General features: G+C 52.0%; 2 protein-coding genes and 1 non-coding gene across 7 annotated transcripts in view; 2 read left to right on the forward strand and 1 right to left on the reverse strand.

Annotated features, from left to right (window-relative positions):
- PLA2G6 (phospholipase A2 group VI) overlaps positions 1-23723 on the forward strand; it is a 58018-nt gene extending 34295 nt beyond the window's left edge. For 4 of the 5 annotated variants that reach the window (XM_066258349.1, XM_066258358.1, XM_066258369.1 and 1 more), the window contains 12 exons: positions 515-611; positions 1778-1960; positions 6232-6340; positions 7323-7487; positions 9116-9194; positions 11446-11609; positions 12912-13062; positions 20055-20191; positions 20949-21103; positions 21968-22135; positions 22681-22754; positions 22930-23723. In XM_066258349.1, the coding sequence (XP_066114446.1) occupies positions 515-611; positions 1778-1960; positions 6232-6340; positions 7323-7487; positions 9116-9194; positions 11446-11609; positions 12912-13062; positions 20055-20191; positions 20949-21103; positions 21968-22135; positions 22681-22754; positions 22930-23074 (1627 nt within the window). In that variant the 3' untranslated portion in view covers positions 23075-23723. The remainder of the gene's footprint in view (positions 1-514; positions 612-1777; positions 1961-6231; positions 6341-7322; positions 7488-9115; positions 9195-11445; positions 11610-12911; positions 13063-20054; positions 20192-20948; positions 21104-21967; positions 22136-22680; positions 22755-22929) is intronic. The other variant, XM_066258376.1, reaches the window with a different exon arrangement.
- On the reverse strand, positions 15936-16011 carry TRNAS-AGA (transfer RNA serine (anticodon AGA)). Its single transcript has one exon. It is a non-coding gene; the product is annotated as a tRNA-Ser (tRNA).
- Positions 23724-24176: 453 nt separating the features above from the next.
- Positions 24177-25927, forward strand: part of BAIAP2L2 (BAR/IMD domain containing adaptor protein 2 like 2) — a 34219-nt gene continuing 32468 nt past the window's right edge. Inside the window, exons 1-2 of the mRNA XM_066258390.1 lie at positions 24177-24637; positions 25842-25917. Of these exons, the coding sequence (XP_066114487.1) occupies positions 24587-24637; positions 25842-25917 (127 nt within the window). The 5' untranslated portion in view covers positions 24177-24586. The remainder of the gene's footprint in view (positions 24638-25841; positions 25918-25927) is intronic.

Consider the following 25927-nt stretch of genomic DNA (forward strand, 5'->3'; position numbering starts at 1 on the left):
TGGAGAGCAGCTGTACTCTCAACCACCCTGCCTACTACTTCTTAGAGAATGCAGTCACCATATGAAACCAACAGTGGGGTTCGGGGATGGAGGACGGCTGTGTACCAGGCACAGAACCAGGTGCTGAAGTATCTTGTCTTTAATTCCCTCCCAGTCCTGTTAGGACTGCCTCCATGTTGCAGATGGACTAAGTTACTTTCCAGAGGTCACCAATGAGGAAGCTAGGGCTTGACCTCAAGTCTGTCTAACACTAAAGCCAGCACCAGTGAGAGTGATTATTGCTAATTGGAGTTATCAGGGAAGGTTTCCTGGAGGAAGGGGCTTAAGACGTGTCTTGAGGGGCTTACATGCCCTAGACATACCATGGTATTCACACTGATTGATTTTGTTGCAAACTTTATTTGCAGAAACTCTCCCTAACCAGTAGATGAAGCTGAAGCCCCCAGTCATGACCTGTTCCAGCACCATGCTACCTCCAGCCTTCCTCACTATCCCAGGGCTCCTCTCTCCACAGGTGTGCTGAACTGATCATCAACGTGGACAGCAACCAAGTCCATAGTAAAGACCCACGCTATGGAGCCAGCCCCCTGCACTGGGCCAAGAATGCAGAGGTAGATAAAGTATGGGGGAGTGGTGGGGAGCAGGTCCCTAAGCCCTTTGTTCCTCAGCCACCCGAGGAAGGAGGTTACTGAGGGGACCCTAAGGACGGCACTTGGGAGGTTGATCTTGCAGTGGGCCCTGAGGCAGAGAAGCCCAAGGAGAGGTGACATCCTGGTGTAGCTCTAGCACTCACAGGCACAGTGACTGTCTCCTCTGCGTTTTCCTCCTGTGTGCAATTGGGAGTCCGATGCCCTGTCTCTGGAGGTGTGAGATCAGCAAGGTGGTACAGGAGAAAATTCTTCGTAAATAGTTCATTGCCTCATAAACAGTAGGGGGTGGCTGATGGCGAAGCTGCTGCTGGCTCTAGCAGCACCTCGTCTGAAGCCTCTCCCTGAGCCGCACTCCGTCCCCTGGGAGGATGGAGGTCTGGGGTCTCACCTCCAGAAGCACAGCTCAGCGGTGCACTGGATGCCCCAGAGATCACGGCCTGCTCATAACTATGGTGGGCCAGGAGCTGGAGATGCCCACCTCTGCAGGGCACCGTCTTCCTGCCAGGAGCTAGCCATCAAGCCAGGCCCTTTTGTGTATGTTTTGTCAATCACTGTCACCACACTCTTTGAGGTTGGGACTTGCATTGCCATTTTACAGCAGAGAAAACTGAGGTACAGAGAGGTGCAGTGACCCGTCCAAGCTCAGATAACTGGGATAAAGCAGGGCTGCTCAAGCCTGTTGGGCTCTGAAGTCCTAGTCCTCTCCGTGGCCCCAGGCTCCTCAGGGCGCTGGGTGAGCAGGGGTGTGTTGCCGAGTCCCAAAAAGGACCCTGCAAGGTCCCAGGGAAGGTGACAGGGAGTGGGCCAGTCTGGGACAGGGCCTAGAGGAATCTTTTCAGGGTGGCACAGGGTTCTGTGAGCTCCAGGGAGGGACTTGGAAGCCCCTTAAACCAGGGAACACCTTCAGCTTTTTGTCCCCTGGTTCCTGAAGTACTGATGGTGTGAGAGCCAGGGTCAGAGCCACCCCCAGAATTGAGGCCTACCACCTGGGCTCTTCCTGTTGCCGGAGCTTTCCAGAGGCCCAATACCTGAAGGCCTCTGAGGGAGGCTGTGGCAGTGCCCAGGTGCCACGGGCCACAGCTGTTCGAGTGCCCTGCTGACTCGGGCCAGGACCCTGTCTCCCACAGATGGCCCGCATGTTGCTGAAACGAGGCTGCAATGTGAACAGCACCAGCTCTATGGGCAACACAGCTCTGCATGTGGCGGCAATGCGCAGCCGCTTCGACTGCGTCATGGTGTTGCTGACCCATGGGGCCAACGCCAATGCCCGCGGAGAGCACGGCAACACACCACTGCACCTGGCCATGTCGGTGAGCTCTCGGCCCACGCCGACTGCCCTGTAGGGGGTGCTGGAGCATGGTTCCTTCCTCTGCGCCCTGCTGCCCTCGCTCCTGTGCTTCCCACCTTGACACGTGCTGTGAGAGGGGCTGCAGAGGTCTGGGGGTCTTGCTACTGACTGTGGCCTTGGGTGGCACATGTCACTGCTGTCAGCCTTGGTGTCCTCATCTGGGAAGTGGAGGCGTAGATTCCCACCTGGCTGAGTGGTCCAGAGGAGTAAATGGTAGCTATTTAATGACACACAGTGAGTGTCCAACCTGTGTTAGTCCTTCCTCCTGGCGTTATTAGGGAATAATATCCATCTGTGTGTTGTTCTTATTTCCCTGGTGAGCTCCTGGAAGGCAGGGCCTGCTTCCACATCTGGACAGCCCATGGTTGGTGTTGGTCACGTTTGTTGGTCTATTATAGAAGATAGGCCATGCCCATAAAGCCCTGCAGTCTGGTCAGACGTCTATAGTATGAGCACATTGCATGTGGGGGAAGGGATGCTATTGTGTTACAAACGTGTGTGTGTGTGTGTGTGTGAGAGAGAGAGAGAGAGAGAGAGAGAGAGAGAGAGAGAGAGAGAAATACCACATGCACAGAAATCTGTTTAATAAGTCTTGGAGTGATAGAATGGGGGACAACATATGGGACTTTAGAAGTTGATTTAGGACAAATTCAAGGATATTTTGTTGTATACCAAAGGTCATGATTGTAGAGCAGCTTTGCACAAGAGGCTGAAATGATAAATAAAACCATGAACATTTGTAGTACTGAATAGGCCCTTGGAATTGTCCATCAGCAGTCCTCAAACACTTTGGCCTCTTTGGTCCCTTTATACTCTTAAAAATTATTGAAGACCCCAAAGACTTTTTTTTATATGAATTTTTATCTGTCTATATTTACCATATTAGAAATTAAAAGCAAGAAAATTTCAAAATACTCATTAATTCATTTAAAAATAACCATAATTTAGCAGTCTCATAATAACATAAATAATGTTTTTTATGAAAAACAACTTTCTTTTCCAAAACAAGAAATAATTGAGAAGAGATGGCACTGATTTACATTGTTTTAGATCTTTTTAATGCCTGGCTTCAGAGAAGACATGAATCTCCTGTCTTGTGCCACATTTATCCTGTTGTAGTATGTTGTCAGATATTTTGAAGACCGTGAAGAAAATCTGGCCTCACAGAGATATATAGTTAGAAAGATATATACTTCCGCCTTCCCAGATAATTGTGAGTGTTCTTTGATACTGCACCAGAACGTGACAGGGTGCAGTTTCTGACAAGGTGGTTGTGGTGGGAGCACGGAAGCCATCTCCACGCACTTTTCACGCATTCGTGTCCTCTGGTGTCTCCTGCCCTTTGCAAGGACCTTTACCCCGCACACAATTTTGTGTCCTCCCTGGAAAATATTAGTTCATTGAGTATGCATAGCTTCCAAAAAACCTTGACTCATTTCATTCTGAAGAACCCACCTTTGTAAATATCACCGTCAATCTCATCTAAAAATCTTTAAATTTTAGGAAGCTGTCAAGCCCATCATGGCGTATACGGGTTTTCTGAAATTCTAGTATTTGTTTGAAAGCTTAAAGCAGGGGTCCCCAAACTAGGCCTGCAGGCCACATGTGTCCCCTGAGGCCATTTATCTGGCCCCCGCTGCACTTCCGGAAGGGGCACCTCTTTCATTGGTGGTCAGTGAGAGGGGCATAGTACCCATTGAAATACTGGTCAGATTGTTGATTTAACTTTACTTGTTCTTTATTTTAAATATTGTATGTGTTCCCATTTTGTTTCTTTACTTTAAAATAAGATATGTGCAGTGTGCATAAGGATTTGTTCATAGTTTTTTTTTATAGTCTGGCCCTCCAACGGTCTGAGGGACAGTGAACTGGCCCCCTGTGTAAAAAGTTTGGGGACCCCTGGCTTGAAGCTTATTATTGGCACAAAATACTGCCAGTTGTTTTCCTCGAAGTGACAGGCTCGCCGCTCTCATTTTTGAGAAAATGTCTTCCCAATACCCAAGGCTGAACAGTCACAGTTTGCATGTCAGCCATCCTTCTCAAGTGAAAACAGTGTTCTGTGAGCACAAGCGGCCAGTTCCGCTCTCAGTTTGAGCCCCCTCGGGACACAGCTTTGTTATGCCGCAGAAATGCCTTATCCATACCCCACTGTGTGACTGGTTACACGAGTGTCAATGTTTAATAGAATTAGCAATTCTAGTCATACTGCTTCATCAAGAGTGTTCTTAAGAGATGCAGGCTTATTAATGAATTTATTTTTACCATGAGCCCGTGGCAGAAAAACAGCCGTGGTGGCTGTTAGTTTGGTGCCACTGCCTTGCTTAGTGCTAAGGCACCGGCAGTTTTATCCACCATTGTTTTTACACCATCGGTGCAAAAGTCAGCACAGTGCAAGGACAAACATTCTTGGTATTTTTTATGAAAACAGTGTTAATCTCCCAAACCATCTGAAAGGGTCTCGCACATTTACAGAGGGGTCTGCAGACCTTACTTTGAGAACTGCTGACGGACTTCATTGTTTCCCAAACTTCAGTTCCTAGCCAGTAGCTTCTTCACAGTTTTTGGCACATTTGTGAACCATTTTACAATGATGTCCTTAATCATTTTTTTAAGTTGGCTTGCTTGTAAACCTACTTAAATCTATTTTGAAGGAAATGTTGTACCACTACCATAGGTGGTTAAATCAGTGCCACAAAGAAAGGTAAGCAGAAAAGAACTGCATCACTAATGTGTAAAACATACACATTGACCTGTGAGCATATGAATTCTAATGGTACCTGAGCAACTTTTGGACAACTGCATTCTAGACACACATCTTTGTTCTTTTTTTTTTAATTTAATTTTTTTTACAGAGACACAGAGAGAGAGAGTCAGAGAGAGGGATAAACAGGGACAGACAGACAGGAACGGAAAGATGAGAAACATCAATTATTAGTTTTTCGTTGTGCATTGTGACACATTAGTTGTTCATTGATTGCTTTCTCATATGTGCCTTGACCGCGGGCCTTCAGCAGACCAAGTAACCCCTTGCTTGAGCCAGTGACCTTGGGTCCAAGCTGGTGAGCTTTTGCTCAAACCAGATGAGCCCACGCTCAAGCTGGTGGCCTTGGGGGCTCTAACCTGGGTCCTCAGCATCCCAGTCCAACGCTCTATCCACTGCGCCACTGCCTGGTCAGGCTGTTTTTTGTTTGTTTGTTTTTTTAAGTGAGAGGAGGGGAGGCAGAGACAGACTTCTGCTAGCACTCCAACCAGGATCCACCTGGCAAGCCCCCTGAGGGGCTATTCTCTGCCCATCTGGGGCATTACTCTGTTACTTAGCAACTGAGCTATTTTAGTGCCTGAGGCAGAGACCACAGGAGGCCTGAGGAGGCCACAGAGCCATCCTCAGTGCCCAGGGCCAACTTGCTCCAATTGAGTCATGGCTGCAGAAGGAGAAGAGAGAGAAAGAGAGAAGTGAGAGGGGGAAAGGTGAAGAAGCAGATGGTCATCTCTCCTGTGTGCCCTGACCGGAAATCGAACCCAGGGCATCCACATGCCGGGCCGATGCTCTACCACTGAGCCAACCGGCCAGGGTCTCTTCATTCTTTAGGCAAGGAAATCAAGCCCTGAGGGGGGGGGGGGTCATGAGACAGATCTCTGGCCTCCTGGCAGCTAGTCTTCAGGTTGGTCCTGGGGAACCATGGTGTGCCGTCCCCACCCAGCTTCCAAATATAAACTGCACAGAGCTGTGTGCAGGAAGGCTGCCTGAGGCTGCCATCAGAGAGGATGTGTGCTTGCTTACTCCCTCAGGACTGGCAGCCTGCACCAATGGGCAAGACAACTTTCCCTTTCCTTGCTCACCCTCCCCTGCTACTCCTGAAGGCAACCAGCAGCTTACCCTTCAGTGTCCCCTGAGCTGGGGGTCATAGATGCATTGCTGCCTGTGAGAAGGAGCTGGTGGGGCTGGAGACTGGCTAAGTCACTTCCGATTTCTGCCTGGGTTTGGAAACCCTCACCTGAGAATACTGAGCCTACTTGTCAGGGCACCAGCCTTCAGGTTGTAGACTTTGGAATATCAGGTCGATATTCCCATATTCCCATCAATATTCGGTGGGAAATCAAAGGTCCCAGTGTCTTGCCATTCTGAGGAGAGGCCCACCGATTTGATGGGTAGGATGGAAGAGGCCGGAGTCCTTTTTGTCTTCATTTCCCTGAGCTGTTGCATATCCCCCAACCCCCATTCATTCCCACCAGAAAGACAGCGTGGAGATGATCAAGGCCCTCATTGTGTTTGGGGCAGAGGTGGATACCCCAAATGACTTAGGCGAGACTCCTGCATTCATTGCCTCCAAGATCAGCAAACGTAGGTGCTCATCACTCTGGGTCTCATGTTGGGCAGGGATGGGTGGGGTGCTGGGGCTGGGGAGGAGGGAAGGCCAGCTCTCTGGGGCCAGCATCCTGTTGTACTCAGTTTCAATCCCTGCCTGCACAGGGTTTCTAGAAGGACCTGGGAGGCTGAGATGGGAAGTTTCTTTTCCCAAGAACTGGAGCCCTGGCCAGTAGATGGGCTGACCAAGGGGCTTGCCAAGCCAGTGTCCTTTCCTGAGCGGCCCCTTGCCACCTGAGGCTGCCAGGATTCAGGGGGGTGGGAAGGCAGCAGCAGCAGCCCTCTTCCCCAGTCTTGGGGAATTCACAGATGGAACCAATATACACGTGTGCATGCATGCCCCGTGCTCACAGGCACGCTGTACACACTGCATGCTTTCTTGATGAGCCTTGGCTTCAGGGATGGAGAAGCAGATCCTCCTGATGAGAGGCACCCCTTCGGAGGGTTTTGGGGAGCTATGGCTGTTGCTGTGGGTGTGTACCCACTAGTGTGTGTAAGCATGCGTGGCATCCTTCCCAGGCATCCCATTCATTAGATGGGAGTCAGTGCCCACTGGTTGGCTGGCTAGTCCCTCTCAAGACTGAAGGAGACTCTCCACTCAGCAGTTTTGAAATTGCTGAATGTGGAGGTGGGAGTCCTGCCTTCTTGACTGGATTCTAAGGGAAAGAGGAAATTCCCAGAATACTTGGGGGGGGGTCAACTCCAACCTGCTCTTTCCATTTTCCACACTGACCCCCAGCACCTTCCCAGGCCTCAGGAAGCTGCTTTGGATGTAACAGACTAGAGTCCACACATCCTGTCAGGTTGGGGTCAGGCGTTGGGGCACCTTGGTTCCCCCAATACCCAGGCAACCTGGTAGATGGGAGAGGGGTCCATGTGTGGAAAGGAGGGGCCTCTCACCTGCATGATGACACCATTTCTGATCCTGTGTGATCTCCCCTCCCCACACTGTCACCAGTCGTCACCAGGAGGGCACTCTTAACTCTGCTGAGAACCATAGGGGCGGACCATCACTTCCCACTCCTCCCGGGGGCCCCCGCGGAACCGGGCTCCCAGGCAGCACAGCATTCCTCCTCCCCGGCAAGACCTCAGCCCCCACCACTGATCAGCTTAAACAACCTAGGTAGGCCCCTCTCTACCCTGCCCTGCGTTCCTTCCTGTCCAGCTCGTCCCCAGTCCCATCAATCAGAGCTCCTCAAAGAACAAGTCCTGTGTGCAAGCCTTTGATATGAGCACGGGGGCAGGATTTGTCTTTGGGGGCAGCCAGCAGCCCGTAGAGCCCAGAGGCCGGTGGGTCCCCATCTAATGTCCCATGGTTCATTATTCCTGAGAGGATGCCCTGGTGGACAGAGGTTTCAGGTGTGGACATGCCCTGGCACTATGAGGTGGATGCTTTCATGGCCTCTCTGTGTCCCTGGGGCTTCAGGGTGGGCAGTGAGAAGTACTCTTGGGTGTCAGAGCCCCGGGCCCTCTGGATTCAGTAAGGAGTGTTTCTGCCATGCTGCGTGAGTCCATGTGCTCCCCGCTGGCCCTTTCAGTGACCTACAGGTTTTTGATCATGAAAGGCAGCCAGTGTCTGCCCCGGCTTCCTTGGTGGAGATGGCCCCAAGGAGACTCTGGTTCTCCTGTGGGCTAGCCCACCCACAACCCTAGATTATTTGGAGGTAGGGTCCCCTGAACAGGCCAGTCAGAAACTCATTCTTGTCAAGCTGGCCTTTTATTTTTTGGGTGTTGGAAGCAGACAGCAGCATCTCTAGCCAGGATAGCCCAGCCTAGCCTGGAGCTCAGAAGAGGCCGAGCCAGCAGCCAGTTAGTCCTGGCTTTGCCTCCCACCTCTCACCTCCCCTGCTCACCCCCATCCCAGAACCTGCCCCCCATCTTTATCTCTCAATTTTACAGGCAGTCAGTCACCCACGCCAGGCTGGATGGTGGGCCTGGGGCGCGGCGTCAGATGGGTAATGCTCTGGGCCGAGAGGGGCGCAGAGCCGCCATGCCCCAAGTTAGCTGTAGCTGGTTTCCTCTTCTCCTTTTTCTCAGCTGCATGCCGAAACATGCACCTTCCTTACCACCCTCTGCCTGGCCTGCTGCCCACTGCCTCTCGCTTATCTGGCCCACTCTCTGGCCACTTGCCCTGGTGAGAGGGCACCCACCGCCTTGCTGCCTGCCTTCCTGCTTTGCTGCTTCTAGACACCATGCCCAGTGGTGTGGGGGCCATCAGGTCTGAAAGACGTGACACGACTGGACCAGGCACCTGGTGCCAGGCCGCTTGTCAGGAGGGCAGCTCACCCACTGGGTGGGCACAGGGGAAACATGAACAGAGTGGACGGGTCCACCTGAGTCCAGAGGCCGCTGAGGTTTCCTGAAGGATCAGGATGAGGGTTATCTGAAGAGTGGTGAGGGTATCTCCCTCCATTCATGGAATTAAATCCCAAGGAACATCCTGATCAGGGGTGCTTTTGCTTTGTGGCTTTGGGAGGAAGACATCAAGGAGGACCTGGCACTGGCCGGGCGGGGTGGGGAACAGTAGGCTTCTGTCTGTTCTAGCCCATTTCTCCTGAGGGGCCTGTGGGGTCTGGCTCACTATTTTCTGGGACAAAGAGCCCTTCCTGGGGGCAGTAGGCAGATATTCTTGCCAGGGGCAGTGGGCTGAGGGCACAGCTTCAGATTTGCTCCAGGACCTTGGGGCAGGGGGCAGGGGGCGGGGAGCCTGTCATCTGCCGGCCTCTGCCTACCGAGCCCTGTGCCCCGCAGAGCTACAGGACCTCGTGCACATTTCCCGGGCCCGGAAACCAGGTTTCATCGTGAACTCCAGGCGGGATGAAAAGCGAACGTAAGTGAGGAGGGAAAGGGAAGTCACGTGTGTGAAGCTTCAGCTGCTGCCCACAGAGGGGTTGGGGCTTTTGTCCAGTTCTCCCACAGTCCTGAGAGGTGGCTCCAGTCACAGCAAGGAAACTGAGTCTTTAGAGAGCCTGGGTCTGCTCCTTCTTCAGCCATGCAGGCTGTGGGTGACATGATGGAACTGGCTGCAGTCCTGTCCCTTCCCCTGAGACCCTGTCATGGTTGTGGGGGAGGTGGCCCAGATCCCCTCTGGAGAGACCAGGGCTTGCTTCCCTCAGATTCTACCCTGCTCCTTACCCTGCCTCCCTCCACAGAGCTGGGGGGCAGGGTTGCTTGCCCGAGCACCTGTTGTGCACCCAGGCCCATTGCAGACAGTAGGCCTGGGTGTTGGGCACAAAGAAGCCTGTGCCATGTCCGGGACAACAGTTCCTGGGGCCCAGAATCAGTGCTTGCCAGCAGAGCAGCCTGCCAGGACAGACGTCGTTCCCAATAGCTGCTCGCTTCACCCCTCCCTTAGTAGTAGCTGGTGGTTTATTCTTCGTTTATTACTATCTGATGTTTCTATCCTAGCAGCCTTCCTAGGGAAATATTAGTAAGTGTAGAACCTGAGTCCCTGAGAGATTGAGTTTCTCAAAGTCACAGGAGTGACTGTCCGAGTGGGGACAGGCCCGCTCTTTAGGATCTGTGGCTTTCTGCTGCTGCAGGCTCTCTCCTGGCCATGCCCCAGTCCCGGGGCCAGGGAGCTGCGTCCTGTGGGCCACTCTTGGCCTGTTCTACTTGTTTCCCTGGCCACCTGTAACTCATGCCCTGGGTACATCCTTCCTGGAGGCGGGGCTGAGGTGAGAGTCCCCAGTGGGGACCTTTCCTGGCAGGTCTGGAGCCACAGCCAGTTCTGCTCCCCGAGTTGATCGGGTTGACCACTCTCTTGCCAGCACCACATCCTCAGAAGGGTCTCTCTCAAGCTGTCTCCCTCTCAGGCCCTGCAGGCCTCCAGTGACAGCATGGCCTCCCCTGCCACCCTCTGGGCTGGCTTCAGGGCTGGCAGCTTGTGCAGGAAAGGACGAGGGACCCTGCCGGCAGGCTGCGCAGGCCTCCTTCATATATCAGCTGTCTGTCATCAACCCTCCTGTGTGCGGTCCCTGCCTTCAGCAAGCTTCCTGTCCAGTGGGGGAAAGACAGTAACAAGTGAACAAAAAGTGGTGCTTAGAGAAGCGAGAAGAACTCAGCACATGGGCAGTCGGTGGAGCAGGTCAGGCGGGGCTGGAGGGTCCTGATGTTATCAGGGCATGCTTTGCTCAGCAGTGACATTTAAACTGAGATGGAAAGATGAGGAGACCAGGAGGAAGGTTCCAGGTTTGCACATGGACTGTGGTGGCCTGCCCCTGCGGCAGAGGGCTGGGCACGGCAGGACTGGGGAGACATGTCAGGCATGTGGGAGAGCGTGCCACTCAGGAGTCAGCAGACCTGAGTCTGGATCAAGCCAGCATCACTTACCACCCATGTGACTTTGGTGGTCATCTAACCTCTGGGCTTCATTCCTTCCCAGCCACGCACAGGGGTCACAAGGAGTGTCCATCTCGAAAGGGATGTGGGACATTTCAGTGAGTTTTTGCTGGCAAAAGCCCCTCACAGCTCCTGGCACGTAATCAATCCTTTCTCCCTGCCCCCTCCTCCACCACCCACTCCTGCCAGGCTGTCGTGTACCAGCCCCTCCCCCAGCCTTATTTAATTCACTTTAATCAGGCACCTGGGAGTGGGAATTGAGACCTAGCCAAAACCAAGTGGCTGTCCTCATGGAGCTCCCTGTCCAGAGTAGGGGACAGACCCAGGTGTCTGCTGAGGTGAAACCTGGCCAGTTACCTGGCCCGGGCTGCTCCTTACCTTCCTTTAAAAAAAAATTTTTATTGATTGATTTTAGAGAGAGAGGAAGGAAGAGAAAAAGGTATCAATTTGTTGTTCCATTTATTTATACATTCATTAGTTGATTCTTTTATGTCTCTTGACCAGGGATTGAACCCACAACCTATTTTTCTCTATTGCACTTTTCACCTGAAATACATGTTTATTCCTTTATGACTTCGCTGCCCCCAAAGCTTCAATAGCATGGAGCTCTGCTGGGCTTGGTCTCACCTCCTCCTGTAATGTCACAGCACCGATGCCCAGGGACGTAGGCTTGAGTGCAGGTTTTAAAGTGCCAAGCTGTGGTGGGACCCTCTTTTCTCACCTGTTTGTCCCCACCACAGCCATGACCACCTACTCTGCCTGGACGGAGGGGGCGTGAAAGGCCTGGTCATCATCCAGCTCCTCATTGCCATTGAGAAGGCCTCGGGCATGGCCACCAAGGACCTCTTTGACTGGGTGGCTGGGACCAGCACTGGAGGAATCCTGGCCCTGGCCATTCTGCACAGTGAGGATAGCCCCTGGGACAGTGGGAGTAGGGTGGGTTGGGGTCAAGAACTACAGATTTCTGGGTAGGCCCTGTCTTGACTCAAGTGATCATCTCCCTCATGGCACTGTCTGGGCTTCGTAATACTACCTGTGGGGGGTCTCCCAGGACAGGCCCAGCCCCACCCAGGCAGGAATTGGCCTCAGCCCCAACACCCCTGACCGTGATCCCTGCCTGGTGCAGTCAGATTCCATACTCCAAGTGCCCTCCAGATCTGAAGGCACCAGGAGAGACCCTTCTGCACCCAGCGCATCAGCGCCAGGCCTTTGTGAGGAGCTAGGGACATGGAGCTGAGTCAGACACGCCCCACCCAGAGAGCCCCAGTCTGGGCGTTTGCCAAGGGAGGAGGCTATGACCCAGCAGTCCAGGGTATGCAGGGACATGGGCATAGGAGGTGGTCAAGAGCAGTGCCCATGGGGCTCTGGGGATTGGAAGAGCATCAGTTGGCAGTTTGCCAGATTTTGTTGTCTCAACAGTTTACTGCCTAGTATTTCACTTTGTTTATGATTGTCACCATAGCCTTGTGAGGTTACAACTGGGAAACGGGACCAGAGAGGGTCACCCAGTGAGTCTGGCAGAGCCTGGCCTGGGTCTCATTCTGTATGCCCGCTCTCTCTCCTGGCTCCAGGTCCCACGTGCCCTCTGCTCTTCAGTTCCTCCTTTTCATCATCTCAGGGGCCTGCCTCCACCCCAGGGGACATCGGGTAGGGGTGGGATGGGGGTAGAAGTCCTAGCTTCTCCTCCAGAAAGAGTCCTTCCTTCTTCAGAGGATGTGAAGACCCCCATCCAGGGTCTTCAGACTACTGAGGGCTATGGAAGTTGCCCAATTCAACTGTCACACAGACAGAACCCCCCTCCATAGCCCCCTGCTGGCACACTCCTGGTCAGTGAGGCGTGCTGGGCAATTTGAACAGCCTGTGAGGTGCAACCTGCCCCTTTGACCATGTCTGTTGTGAGAGGACAGGGCTGGTCCTTCTATTCCATGGCAGATGGGGTGGACCCAGATTTATAACCTTGTACTTTCAGGGCTCTTCTTAGGGAAAACAGTGCAAGAGTATGAATATATAGTCAAGTACAGAGCTTTGGGTTGCTGAATGGGATGTCTGCCTGTGTGGGCGGGTGCAGAGGAAGGCCAGGAGCCCAAGCCTGGTCAGTGCATGGCAAAGCCACCCCTCACCTGCACCGCTGGCCACTACTGGCTTCCCGAGCCGGCCTGTGCTCAGGCCCTGTGTCTCTCCCCACCCCCGACCTCCTTGTTCCTAGGCAAGTCCATGACCTACATGCGGGGCGTGTATTTTCGCATGAAGGATGAGGTGTTCCGGGGCTCACGGCCCTACGAGTCGGGGCCCCTGGAGGAGTTCCTGAAGCGGGAGTTTGGTGAGCACACCAAGATGACAGACGTCAAGAAGCCCAAGTAAGCCTGCCCCATGGGACATGGGGGCTGCGGCCCCAGCTGTGCACCCCTTCAGCTGTTCTGGGGACAGAGACTCCCTGTCCTGGTCTGATTAAAGCTGCAGGGGATGGGCTGAGGAGCAGCTTCTTCCCATGGAAATGAGGGGCTGTGGAGAACACGGGTAGAAAACACCTTCCACTCATATCTGATGTTTTTCCACCCAAACAGCACATCCTAGGATCAGAGGGTCAATTCTAGTCCACTGCACATTCAGGCCTTCTTTGCTGAGCACGGCTCTGCCCCAGGGTGTGTGCATATGTGCGCACTTTGTGGGGAGGAGGGTGATGGGTACAGCCGGCAGGTGGAAAGGCTACAGCAGGCATAGTCAACCTTTTTATACCTACCACCCACTTTTACCACTTTTGTATCTCTGTTAGTAGTAAAATTTTCTAACCGCCCACTGGTTCCACAGTAATGGTGATTTATAAAGTAGGGAAGTAACTTTATAAAGCAGAGTTCCAGCAAGTTAAAGCATATAATAATAATTACCAAGTACTTTATGTCAGATTTTCGCTAAGTTTGGCAGAATAAATCTTTATAAAACAACTTACTATAGTTAAATCTATCTTTTTATTTATACTTTGGTTGCTCTGCTACCGCCCACCATGAAAGCTGGAACGCCTACTAGTGGGCAGTAGGGACTAGGTTGACTACCACTGGGCTACAGTGTGGATGGGAGGTAAGTGACCTGAAAAAACAGCAGCCATGCAAGATAGTGTGAACCTCTCAAAGAGGTTCAGGGGAGCTGCGGCACTTGGCACATGGAAATCTATGTAAAGGTTAGTTGTTGCTCCTGTGTGTCCTCATAAATGGTAGGATCTGATTGTCAAATTCTTTTTTTTTTTTTTTTTGTATTTTTCCAAAGCTGGAAACAGGGAGGCAGTCAGACAGACTCCGCATGTGCCCGACCGGGATCCACCCGGCATGCCCACCAGGGGGCGATGCTCTGCCCATCTTGGGGCATTGCTCTGCCACAATCAGAGCCATTCTAGCGCCTGAGGCAGAGGCCACAGAGCCATCCTCAGTGCCCGGGCCAACTTTGCTCCAATGGAGCCTTGGCTGCGGGAGGGGAAGAGAGAGACAGAGAGGAAGGAGAGGGGGAGGGGTGTAGAAGCAGATGGCACTTCTCCTGTGTACCCTGGCCGGGAATCAAACTCGGGACTCCTGCACGCCAGGCCGACGCTCTACCCCTGAGCCAACCGGCCAGGGCCCCGATTGTCAAATTCTACAGAAAATCAAATCCTGGTGGGATTTTGATTGAGATTTGTTTTAGGGAGACCCAACACTGAACCTGTGAGTTTATTTGGGAAAGAATTGACATCTGAAAACACGAGCCCTCCAATTACAGAACATAGTAAGATGTTTCCTTTGCATCAGGTTGCTCAATACAGCTTTGTAATTTCATCTAGAGAGATATTACATGTCTGTTCTTTTTTTTTCTTTTTTTTTTTTTTTTTTTGCATTTTTCTGAAGCTGGAAACAGGGAGAGACAGTCAGACAGACTCCCGCATGCGCCCGACCGGGATCCACCAGGCACGCCCACACGCCCACCATGGGGCGACGCTCTGCCCACCAGGGGGCGATGCTCTGCCCATCCTGAGCGTCGCCATGTTGCGACCAGAGCCACTCTAGCGCCTGAGGCAGAGGCCACAGAGCCATCCCCAGCGCCCGGGCTATCTTTGCTCTAATGGGGCCTTGGCTGCGGGAGGGGAAGAGAGAGACAGAGAGGAAGGTGCGGCGGAGGGGTGGAGAAGCAAATGGGCGCTTCTCCTGTGTGCCCTGGCCGGGAATCGAACCCGGGTCCTCCGCACGCTAGGCCGACGCTCTCCCGCTGAGCCAACCGGCCAGGGCTTACATGTCTGTTCTTTTTTTCCTTAGGCACTGCATGTTTTGTGCTATTGTAAATTATGTATTTTAAAACATTACATTTTCTAACTATAGTTAGTATTTCAAAATACTATTTATTCATCTATTTAAATTTTTTAAGTTGTAAATACACATAACATAAAATGTACCATCTTAACCATTTTTAGGTGTACAGTTTAGTAGTGTTCAGTATATTCACATTATTGTGCAACTAATCTCAGCAACATCTTCATCTTGCAAAACTGAAACTCCGTACCCATTAAACAACTCCCCTTTCCCCCTCCCCCAGCCCCTGACAACCGCCTGCTACTTTGTTTTGCTGTGAGTTTGACTACTCTAAAAACCTCCTGTAAGTGGAATCACACAGTATTTGTCTCTTAAAAAAAATTTTTTTTGTTGTTGATTCAAGAGAGACAGAGAGAGGGGAAGGGAGAGAGAGAAAGAAGCACCAACTCGTGGTTCTACTTAGTTGTTCCATCTAGTTGTGCATTCATTGATTGATTCTAGTACATTCTCTGACTGGGGATCAAATCCACAACCTCAGTGCACCAGGTTGATGCCTTATCCACTGAGCCACCCACCTAGGGTCCAGTATTTGTCTCTTTGTGACTGGCTCAGCTTACAATGTCCTTAGCAAAATGTCCTCAAAGTTCACGCATATTGTAGCATGTGTCAGAATTTCCTCCCTTTTTTAATTTTTTTTTTTTTTGTATTTTTCTGAAGCTGGAAACGGGAGAGACTCCCGCATGCGCCCGACCGGGATCCACCCGGCACGCCCACCAGGGGCAATGCTCTGCCCACCAGGGGGTCGGCGACCAGAGCCACTCCAGCGCCTGGGGCAGAGGCCAAGGAGCCATCCCCAGCGCCCGGGCCATCTTTGCTCCAATGGAGCCTTGGCTGCAGGAGGGGAAGAGAGAGACAGAGAGGAAGGGGGGGGGGTGGAGAAGCAAATGGGCGCTTCTCCTATGTGCCCTGGCCGGGAATCGAACCCGGGTCCCCCGCACTCTAGGCCGACGCTCTACCACTGAGCCAACCGGCCAGGGCCTCCTTCCTTTTAAAAAAAAAACTGAATAATGTTCCATTGGGCATATGTACCATGTTTTGTTTATCCATTCATCTGTTGATGGACATTTGGGTCATTTCCACCTGTTAACTATTTTGAATAATGCTGCTGTACCCGTGGGTATGCATAACACCTGTCCTAGTACAAGTGCCTGTGCAAGTCCTCGCATTCAGCTCCTGGTGCCTTTCACAGAGAGAATTCTGTTTGGTTCAGTTTGCTAATATTTTGCTTAGGATTTTGCATCCATGTTCATAACTGAGCTTGATTTTCCTAATTCCATATACCTTTCCTTATCTATAATTGATTTTCCATATTTTAAATTATTTTGGGTTTTTTTCTGAAATTTACGTGGTATCAGATTTTTAGCTAGCAGTATGCGAGTAAACCAGATCTCAGTGGGGGGGAGCCCTGATTTTAAAGTCTTTGCCCAACCTCCCATTGCATAAATACTCCCACCATGACCTATTTCAGGCTACCCACAGTTTAACAACCAGCTTTGAGATTTAGCAATAGGCTCTCACAAGCCAGTCTGAGCTGGCTCCTGCATAGCATTGGGTATGTATACATGTGTCTATAAATGTGTACATGTAGCCTGACCAGGCGGTGGCACAATGGATAGAGCTTCGGACTGGAATGTGGAAGACCCAGGTTCGAGACCCCAAGGTCACCAGCTTGAGCATGGGCTCATCTGGTTTGAGCAAGTCTCACCAGCTTGAGACCAAGGTTGCTGGCTTGAGCAAGGGGTCACTCAGTCTGCTGTAGCCCCACGGCCAAGGCACATATGAGAAAGTAATCAATGAACAACTAAGATGCTGCAAGGAAGAATTGATGCTTCTCATCTCTCTCCCTTCCTGCTGCCTGTCTGTCTCTGTCCCTCTCTCTGACTCTGTCTCTGTCACAAAAAAGTGTACATGTATACATAGGTATGTGTACATATATGTATATGCGTATATCACTTTCTTGCTCTACATTCTTTCCTGCGTCTCAGACTCCATCTGTGATCATGTTCCTTTTGCCTAAAGTACATTCTTTTTTATGACTTTCCTATAGAGAAGGTCTGCTGGTGGTGAACTCCTCCCTAGCAAAATTATTTGAAAATAGGTTTATTTCACTCTTGTCATTTGAAACTAATTTTATTTCACTCTCATCAGTTGAAAATAGTTTTGTTTCACTCCCATTCTTGTCGAGTATAGAATTCTAGGTTGGTGGTTTTCTTGTAAAACATGCATAATATTATTCTGTCATTTTAAAGATTCCATTGTTGCACTTGAAAAGTCAGTTTCAATCCAACTTTTATTCCTTTGAAGGTAATTGGTCCTTTTTTCCCCTGGATGCTTTTACTTGTTTTTGGTGCTCTACAGTGGCATTATAATATATCTAGATGTGAATTCCTTCTAATTTATCCTGCGTGGGATTTGTTGGTCTTCTGGAATCTTTGGATTGGTGCCTTTCTTCAGTACTGGAAACCTGAGTCATTATCTCTCCCACCCTTGCCTCTGCATAAGTTTTCTTTCCTCTCCTTTTGAAACTACAATTAAACATATTTAGAACTTTATTCTCTTTCATGTCTTTTAACTTCACTTGTATTTTCCTATCATTTTTATCTCTCTGTGTTGCGTTCTGGGTAATTTCTAATTACCTATTTTTCAATACACAAATTCTCTCTTTAGCTTTGTCTGAATTTTTATTTAACATAGTCATTGAGGTTTTTTTTTTATTCTGTTGGTTTGTTGTTTAATTTCTAGAACAGGGGTTGGGAACCTTTTTGGCTGAGAGAGCCATGAACACCTCATATTTTAGAATGAAAGTCCATGAGAGCCATACGATGACCCATGTACGTTACACATTATCCAATAGAAATTTGGTGTTGTCCTGGAGGACAGCTGTAATTGGCTCTAGCCACCCGCAACCATGAACATGAGTGGTAGGAAATGAATGGATTGTAATACATGAGAATGTTTTATATTTTTAACGTTATTTTTTTTTATTAAAGATTTGTCTGCGAGCCACATGCAGCCCTCAAAAGAGCCACATCTGGCTCACGAGCCATAGGTTCCCAACCCCTGTTCTAGAAGTACCTTTGGTTCTTCAAATATTATAGGTCATTACTTATAGTTTCCTATTCTCTGAAGATAATCAGGCTTATCTTTGATGTCTTTATATAAATACATTATAAGCTTAGCTGTCTTATATTCTTTGTTTGAAGATTCAAATATCTGCAGCCTATGTAGGTATGTTTTACTGTTTTATGGTGGTTTATGCTGGTTTTTATTCATGATGTTTTATTGTGTACCCCCACCCCTTTTTAACTGTATACTGTTTTTTAGTATTTAAAGAATAGTATGTGCAGATTCTGTGAGGCTAGAATGAAAGTATCTTCCTTCAGAGTGTCCTGTGCTATCTCTTTAAGGTACCTAGATATACTACCATCTAGGGCCACTCTAGCTAAATTCTTGACCTGAAGGTTTTGAGACTTACCCCAGGTAATGTGAATTTAGACTACAAATCTGAAGGAGACTTTAACTTGTGGTTACTCCTTTTCAGGGATTTTTTTCCTCCTTCCTTTGTCCAGTACCAATACAAATTTCCTCATAACCTACAGGGGTGCAGGAGGGGCAGGTTTATTTCTGGTTCATCCTATCCAGGAGTATAGCCCTTTGGGGTACCAACCTAATATAGGGAGGGCCTCTCATTAGACCCCTACCCTTGAGTGGGCCCTGAGCTTTGACTCTGTCTCTCTTGCCCCATGAGGCCATTAACACTGAAGTTTAAATTTGCTGATTTTGGTGTGTGCCTTCAGGTCAAATCTGGGTCTATGCTTCATTACCTCTCTGGGTTCTTGCTTACCCTCAGAATTTACCCTAGCATTCCCTTTCTGTCTTGTCAGGTTCATGCCTTTTTTTTTTTTTTTTTGTATTTTTCTGAAGTTGGAATTGGGGAGGCAGTCACACAGACTCCTGCATGCGCCCTACCGGGATCCACCCGGCACGCCCACCAGGGGGCAATGCTCTGCCCATCTGGGGCATTGCTCTGTTGCAACCAGAGCCATTCTAGCGCCTGAGACAGAGGCCACAGAGCCATCCTCAGTGCCTGGGCCAACTTTGCTCCAATGGAGCCTTGGCTGCAGGAGGGGAAGAGAGAGACAGAGAGGAAGGAGAGGGGGAGGGGTGGAGAAGCAGATGGGCGCTTCTCCTGTGTGCCCTGGCCGGGAATCGAACCCGGGACTCCTGCACACCAGGCCGATGCTCTACCACTGAGCCAACTGGCCAGGGCCTGAGATGGATAGTTTTATATGAGAGCTTTCACTGTAACTAAGATACCTTCTTTAGGATAGATTTCCTAAAATGGAATTCCCATATCAGAGAGCCAGGCCATTGATAAGAGTCTTTATACATATTAGTTTCCAAGGGGGCTGTGCCAGTCTATACTCCCTAGAGTATTTAAGGATGTCTGAGTCTCTCAAGACAAATAGGAGTCTTCTTTAATAGGTTCACATGGTAGATAGACTCACATAGTAGATAGAACCAAAGGTGACATGGTGAGGTCTCTTCCTGGAGCTGTAGCTACCAAGCAGTCCTCTGTTCCAGAGGCAGCTCACTTGTTGCCAGATGCCGCTTATGGGCCCTTTCAGAGTTACCCTCTGATTAAGCAAATAGGTACATAGGATTTGGGGGAATTTGTTTTTAAACAAATTGTGACATACTTCACACCATCCTGAGCATTGTTTTTCTACTTGACCATATATCTTGATACTCAGTGCCTATCAGTTTATAGGTACTTCTTGATCCTTCTACAGTGACTCAGACCCCCCTCCCCAGGTGGGGGAACCACGGGGCAGTGAACCAACAGGTGAACAGTTAGGTTATTGCCAGTCTTTTTTTTAACCAATGCTGCTGCTATTAATAGCCTCATGCGTGCCCATCTCCACACATGCAAGAGCATCTTAGGATGGGTTCTCGGAAGTGGATCACCAGGGCTGGATGGATCAGCGACTTTAGCTGTGCTGTTCCTTGTTTCTCTTCAGGGTGATGCTAACAGGGACGCTGTCTGACCGGCAGCCAGCTGAACTCCATCTCTTCCGGAATTATGAGGCTCCGGAGTGTGTACGGGAGCCTCGTTTCAGCCAGAATATTAACCTAAAGCCTCCAACTCATCCCTCAGGTTAAAACCATGTTTGATGGTTCTATGGGCAGCAATTTTTCCTGTGGGGCAGTGGGTGGGAGCTGTCAGCTTGCTGCTGGGCACCCCTAGCATGTCACCCTCCCATCTGCTACCCTGAATTTTTTTTTTTTCTGAAGTGAGAAGCAGGGAGATGGGGAGACAGATTCCCATATGCGCCCAACTGGGATCCACCTGGCAAACCCACTAGGGCTCTACCCATCTGGGACGTTGCTCCATTGCAACCAGAGCCATTCTAGCACCTGAGGTGGAGTTCATGGAGCCATCCTCAGCACTCGGGCCAACTTTGCTCCAGAGAAGCCTTGGCTGTGAGAGGGGAAGGGAGAGAGAGAGAGAAAGGAGAGGGGGAGGGGTGGAGAAGTAGATGGGCACTTCTCCTGTGTGCCCTGGCTGAGAATCAAACTCAGGACTTCCACACGCTGGGCTGACGCTCTACCACTGAGCCAACCGGCCAAGGTTGCCCTGAATATTTATTGGCTGAGGACAGGCAGAGCTGGGGAGCCCCACAGGTCTTCAGCGGCACTGTGCCTTCCACCGGTATAGTGGGGCAAGATAGCATGGCCTTATCAGGCCTCTTCCTGAAGAGTTCCCAGCCTCTCCCTCTTCCTGTAGCCCCCCACACACATGCATGCATGCACACAAACACACACACACACACACTTGCACACTGAGATCTGCAGAGCCCAGGTTTTATACCCAACCATTGTCTCACTGGGCCACCCTCCTCCCCCACCCTCAGAGCAGCTGGTGTGGCGAGCAGCCCGGAGCAGTGGGGCAGCCCCCACCTACTTCCGGCCTAATGGGCGCTTCCTGGATGGCGGGCTGCTGGCCAACAATCCCACGCTGGATGCCATGACTGAGATTCACGAGTACAACCAGGACATGATTCGCAAGGTGAGAACCACCGTGGGTCGGGGGGGCTGGCTGTGACAGCCCAGGCAGCCACCCTTTTTCAGCAAATCTGAAGGACTGACTCCAAGGAGGGCGAATGGGTTTTACTCGTGTGTTTGTTGGTTTGTGCGCTCAGCAGTGGTTTTATCTCACACTTGCATCTGCTTGGTTGGTTGCTGTTGTCTTCTGGAAGCATTGTGCCGAGAAGGGTTCTGAGGCCCAATCTGCACTAAGTGGCGTGGTGGCCTCTGGGTTTGGGTGCTGGCTTTGCCTGCCCTTCATTTCAGCCACTGAATGGGGTTACTAATAGTCCTGGCCTGGGCATTGTCAGGACTTCCGTGTGCTCCTGTATGTAAAGCGTTCAGGACAGTGCCTGACCCCAAGTGTGCCATGCCCTTGCTGGCTGTGGTCATCACTAAGTTCTGGATGCTGGCCCTGGATAGAGACTTTGCCTTCAGAGAGGTGAGCGCCCTCTAGGGGCCATATGGGGCAGGGCAGGCTTCCTGGAGGAGGAGGCTGTGGGATGAGGGAGGGTCCTCTGATGTAGCAGGAATTAGCTTCCGGCTATCAAATAAATCTTTATTCCTCTTTGTCTGGGCGTTCATTATCCTCCATTTGCATCTAATTCCTGCTACACTGACACCATCCATCTAGACCGCCTCTGATTGTGGACTGTGGATGACGAGCCTGGGTAGGAGTGACTCGCCAAGGTTGCCCAGCAGATAGGCAGCCGAGCTTGCTCCAGAGTGAAGGAGGCAGTGCCAGCTATGCTCCTGCCGCAGGAGGCCTGCCTTGCCTCTCTCACACCCCTGGGAAAGGTCTACTGGGGGAAGGTCTTCTCTGACTACCCTGTCCTATCCCCAATAGGGTCAGGGCAACAAGGTGAAGAAGCTCTCCATCGTTGTCTCTCTGGGGACGGGGAGGTCCCCACAGGTACCCGTGACCTGTGTGGACGTCTTCCGTCCCAGCAACCCCTGGGAACTGGCTAAGACTGTTTTTGGCGCCAAGGAACTGGGCAAAATGGTGGTGGATTGTGTGAGTATGGATCCCTCCCAGGCCCCTTTCCTTCGGGTCTCAACCCCAGGATGATGCCTTCACCCTCTTCTGTTACCTGGGGTGTCAGGGAGGCTCTGTTGACTCTCTTTAGCCCCAGCACAGGGGGGAGGGAGTCCCAGATTCAGAGTCCAGTGCTGGCAGAGACCCTCAATGGCCAATTACAGTGGGCATTTTCAGGACATTAGCTATCGATTCCTTCCTTCAAACAGCCCTGTGTAGAAGCCCAGAATATCAGATGGACAGAAGCTGCAGGGGGCAAAACATGGAGGCCTGTCCACTCGGCCCCTGCCCACCCCCTAATCATGCTCACTGACCCTGAATGGGCACTGCTGAGCCACCTATGAAAACCACAGACCTTGCCCCTCTGATTGCCCAGCTGGGGCAGTCACTCTAGCTTAGGGGAGGGGACTTGTCCAAAGTCACTCTGCTGATGGATGGCTAAACCAGACTAGAACCGGGGGGTACCAGGCAGTGACTGTGGGTATGGTATGTGCTGGATACTCAAAGAGACTGCTTCTCTCCAGTGCACAGATCCAGATGGGCGGGCCGTGGACCGGGCCCGGGCCTGGTGTGAGATGGTTGGCATCCAGTACTTCAGGTGAGGGCCAGGCCAGCGGTAGCCCCCAGCCCCCAGCCCTACTCCCTGACATGACCAGACCTGGCGGCCTTCCCCACTCCAGTCCTTGGCATGGACTTTCCTTTTCCCAAGTCCTAGCTCTTGTCTCCCACCCAAGCCAAGTCCTGGAGTGACTCTTCCTGCTTAACTTGGACAGATTGAACCCCCAGCTGGGGACAGACATCATGCTGGACGAGGTCAGTGACTCAGTGCTGGTAAATGCCCTCTGGGAGACCGAGGTCTACATCCATGAGCACCGGGAGCAGTTTCAGAAACTCATCCAGCTGCTGCTATCACCATAGGACCACGAGGCCCCGAGGACCCGGCCCCCACCCCCCACCAACCCTGCTGGGGAGGCGCTTGAGGCCCAAGCACTACACGAGTAGGAAGAGCCGGGCTGGGGCTACTCTGTCCACAGACGGGGCCTCCAGGAGTGCCGGGCTTCCTGCCTGAGGCTGGTCCCAAAGGCCTCTCTCTGTCTCTGCCTTCTGGCACTTTCTGTCATTCTAGGCTTAGAAAGCCTAGAGCCTCACTCAAGCCCTCTCCTTGATCACCTAGGACAACTGACTCTCAGGCCCCTCACTCTGTCCGTTCAAACACTAAGGGCACCCAAGTGTGCTCCCAGCCCTAGGCTCTTCCAGGATATCTGGGGGTGCAGCTGCCCCATCTGCCCTCTGCCCTCTTCCCTGGGGTGGGGCTAGATAAACTACAGAAACTGGCCATCACCCACCCATAAGCAGGGGAAGCCCACACTGTGGGAGTGGGGTGCCCCGTTCAACTTTGCCCCTTAGTACACACCCAACCTCCTGCACCACTCGGAGCTGCCTTGCCCTGTGAGCTTGCCTCAGCTCCCAAACGTTGCTCCTGTGACTTAAGTTATTTTTCCTGAGAGACAGTGGTTTATAAGTGGGTGGAGCTTCCCCAAACTGTGAAATAAATGGTTCGATTCCAGTTGCCCTGTGTTGTGTGCGCTGTGATACGAGTGCTCCCTATCTTCCCATGCACCAGCTCCCCCTGATTGTCCTCTTCCTGTGCCTCCCCCACATGCTGCTCTGTTTCTTGGGCTTCCTCCTCTTTTCTCCTAGCCTCCCCAAATGAGACTAGTGAGGATGTTCAGAGGGGTAGCCAGGCCCACCTGCCCCATGGTGGGAGGCAGGGGAAGGGATGAGACTCAGAGAAGGCAGGGGGCTCGGGCCGGTCACCCCCAGGTCTGTGCGACATTAGAGTTGGTGCTGTCCCCTGTATAGCATGCAGAGGAGCTGGGGACAGAAGACATGAGGTCTGGGCCCTTGAAGTACAGGTCTGAAGGGACAGGGTACAGAAGAACCCAACAACATGACCACCCATGGATGTGTTCAGCCACCAGGGCTGGGTCTGTAAGGGAGGGTCCTGGAGGAGGGTAATGAGACGTTCTAGTTCAACAGCTGGGCGATACCCAGTATAGGCAGGGGTCCCAGCTAGCCTGGCAGAACCTCGTCCTCAAAGTGGAGTGACCTGGGAGAGTGGCTCCTCCACGCGTGCCCACCAGTCGCGGCTCAGAGGGGTAAATAATTGAAGGGCACGTCACACGAACCCGCCCGCGTCACAGGATGCCTTCCCCGTCGGGTCTGGTTACGCCCCAGATAGCATTCTGACATCCCTGGCTGGTGAATAATTAAGCTGCCACCTCCTCCTTGGCCGGCCCTGCATCTCCAGGTTCCACTCTGCAGCCTCCTTCACCACCCGCTGAGCAGAGGGCACCAACGGTACTGACCCCAGCGCTCCCCGCCCTGCGAGCGCCACCAGCCTCTCAGCACCTGGCTGCAGCCCACTCCATGGCCCCCAAGATGGACCAGTTCTACAGGTCCACCATGGCTATCTACAAGGTGAGCGAGTGCATGTGCAGCCCAGGCCCTCGGCCGGAGCGCCCTGTGCCAGGGAGCGAAGGTTGGGCCAGCTCTGGAGGACAGAGTGACTGTGGCTGCAGCATGGTCTGGCAAAGAAGGCGTGGGGCCAGGCCAGGCTGAGATGTGGGCACGGGAGTGGGGATCTGGGGGCAGTCGGTCACCCCAGCCCCAACCTGAGGCTCCCAGGGAGGGGCTTGTTCACAGTCACCCAGTGACAGGTCTGCTGAGATGTACTCAACAGGAGCCTCCAGCTCCCAAACACCAGGCAAGGCAGGGTAGCCCAGCATGGCTGTAGCTGGGAGCAGGGGCCCGAAGAGCCCCTGGCCCAGGAGTGGGGAGTTTCTCTCTCTTTGTCTCTGTCTTTCTGCCTCTCTGTCTCCGTCTCTTGTCTGTCTCACTCTTGTTTCTGAGCCCCTCTCTCAGACTTGCTGCCTCACTCCAGAGGGCTTGCTGCAGTCTCCAAAGACATTTACTGAGCACCTCCTGTGTGCGGACTCTTTCACACACAAGCCTCACAACAGCCTGCTGCTCGGGTAAAAAACAATCACCCATTTGATAGATGCGAAAAGGAGGCCAGAGAGGTTAAACAGCTTGTTCAAGGTCACCAAGGGAGGCAGAAGGGCTGCAGGGATTTGAACCAAGACCCAAGTCCGAGCGCAGAGTCACCTCCACCACCCCGAGTGCTCTCCCACTGGCCATGGCTTGGGGTAGCCTTGCTCCCAGAGGGCTCTTCTTTGAGGAGGGCAAGATCGCCCTTGCCCCTGAGGTGACTGGGCAGTCTGTGTGTCCAGTCCAGCAAGGCCTGGACTCAGGCCAGGGTTGAACTGTGCCCAGCTGGGGACTGTGGCAGACTGGCAGGCTTCAGCCCAGTGGGAAAAGAAGGGTCCTCCAAAGTGCATTGTCTTGGAAGAAAGATCCCACTAGGGTAAGTATGTGAGCAGAGCTGGCTGAGGAGACTCCAGCCTGGAAAAAGACCACAAGAGATGGTCTCTGAGACCCGTTCAGGACACCAGGTTTCTAACTGGGCTCCCCCTGGTGACCACAGGCTTCTAGCTGGGCTCCCCCAGATTCCAGAGTCTTCTCACTGGGGTTCCCTGCTCCTGAGGCCTGTGACTGGCCTCTGCCCATCATTCCTTCTTCCTCTCCCAATCTTCACCCTACTTGCCCTTGCCCTCGGGTTCAGAGCATCATGGAGCAGTTTAACCCTGCCTTGGAGAACCTGGTCTACCTGGGGAACAACTACCTGCGGGCCTTCCACGGTGAGTGCCC

Source organism: Saccopteryx bilineata, chromosome 1 (assembly GCF_036850765.1).
Source record: "Saccopteryx bilineata isolate mSacBil1 chromosome 1, mSacBil1_pri_phased_curated, whole genome shotgun sequence".
Lineage (NCBI taxonomy): Eukaryota > Metazoa > Chordata > Mammalia > Chiroptera > Emballonuridae > Saccopteryx > Saccopteryx bilineata.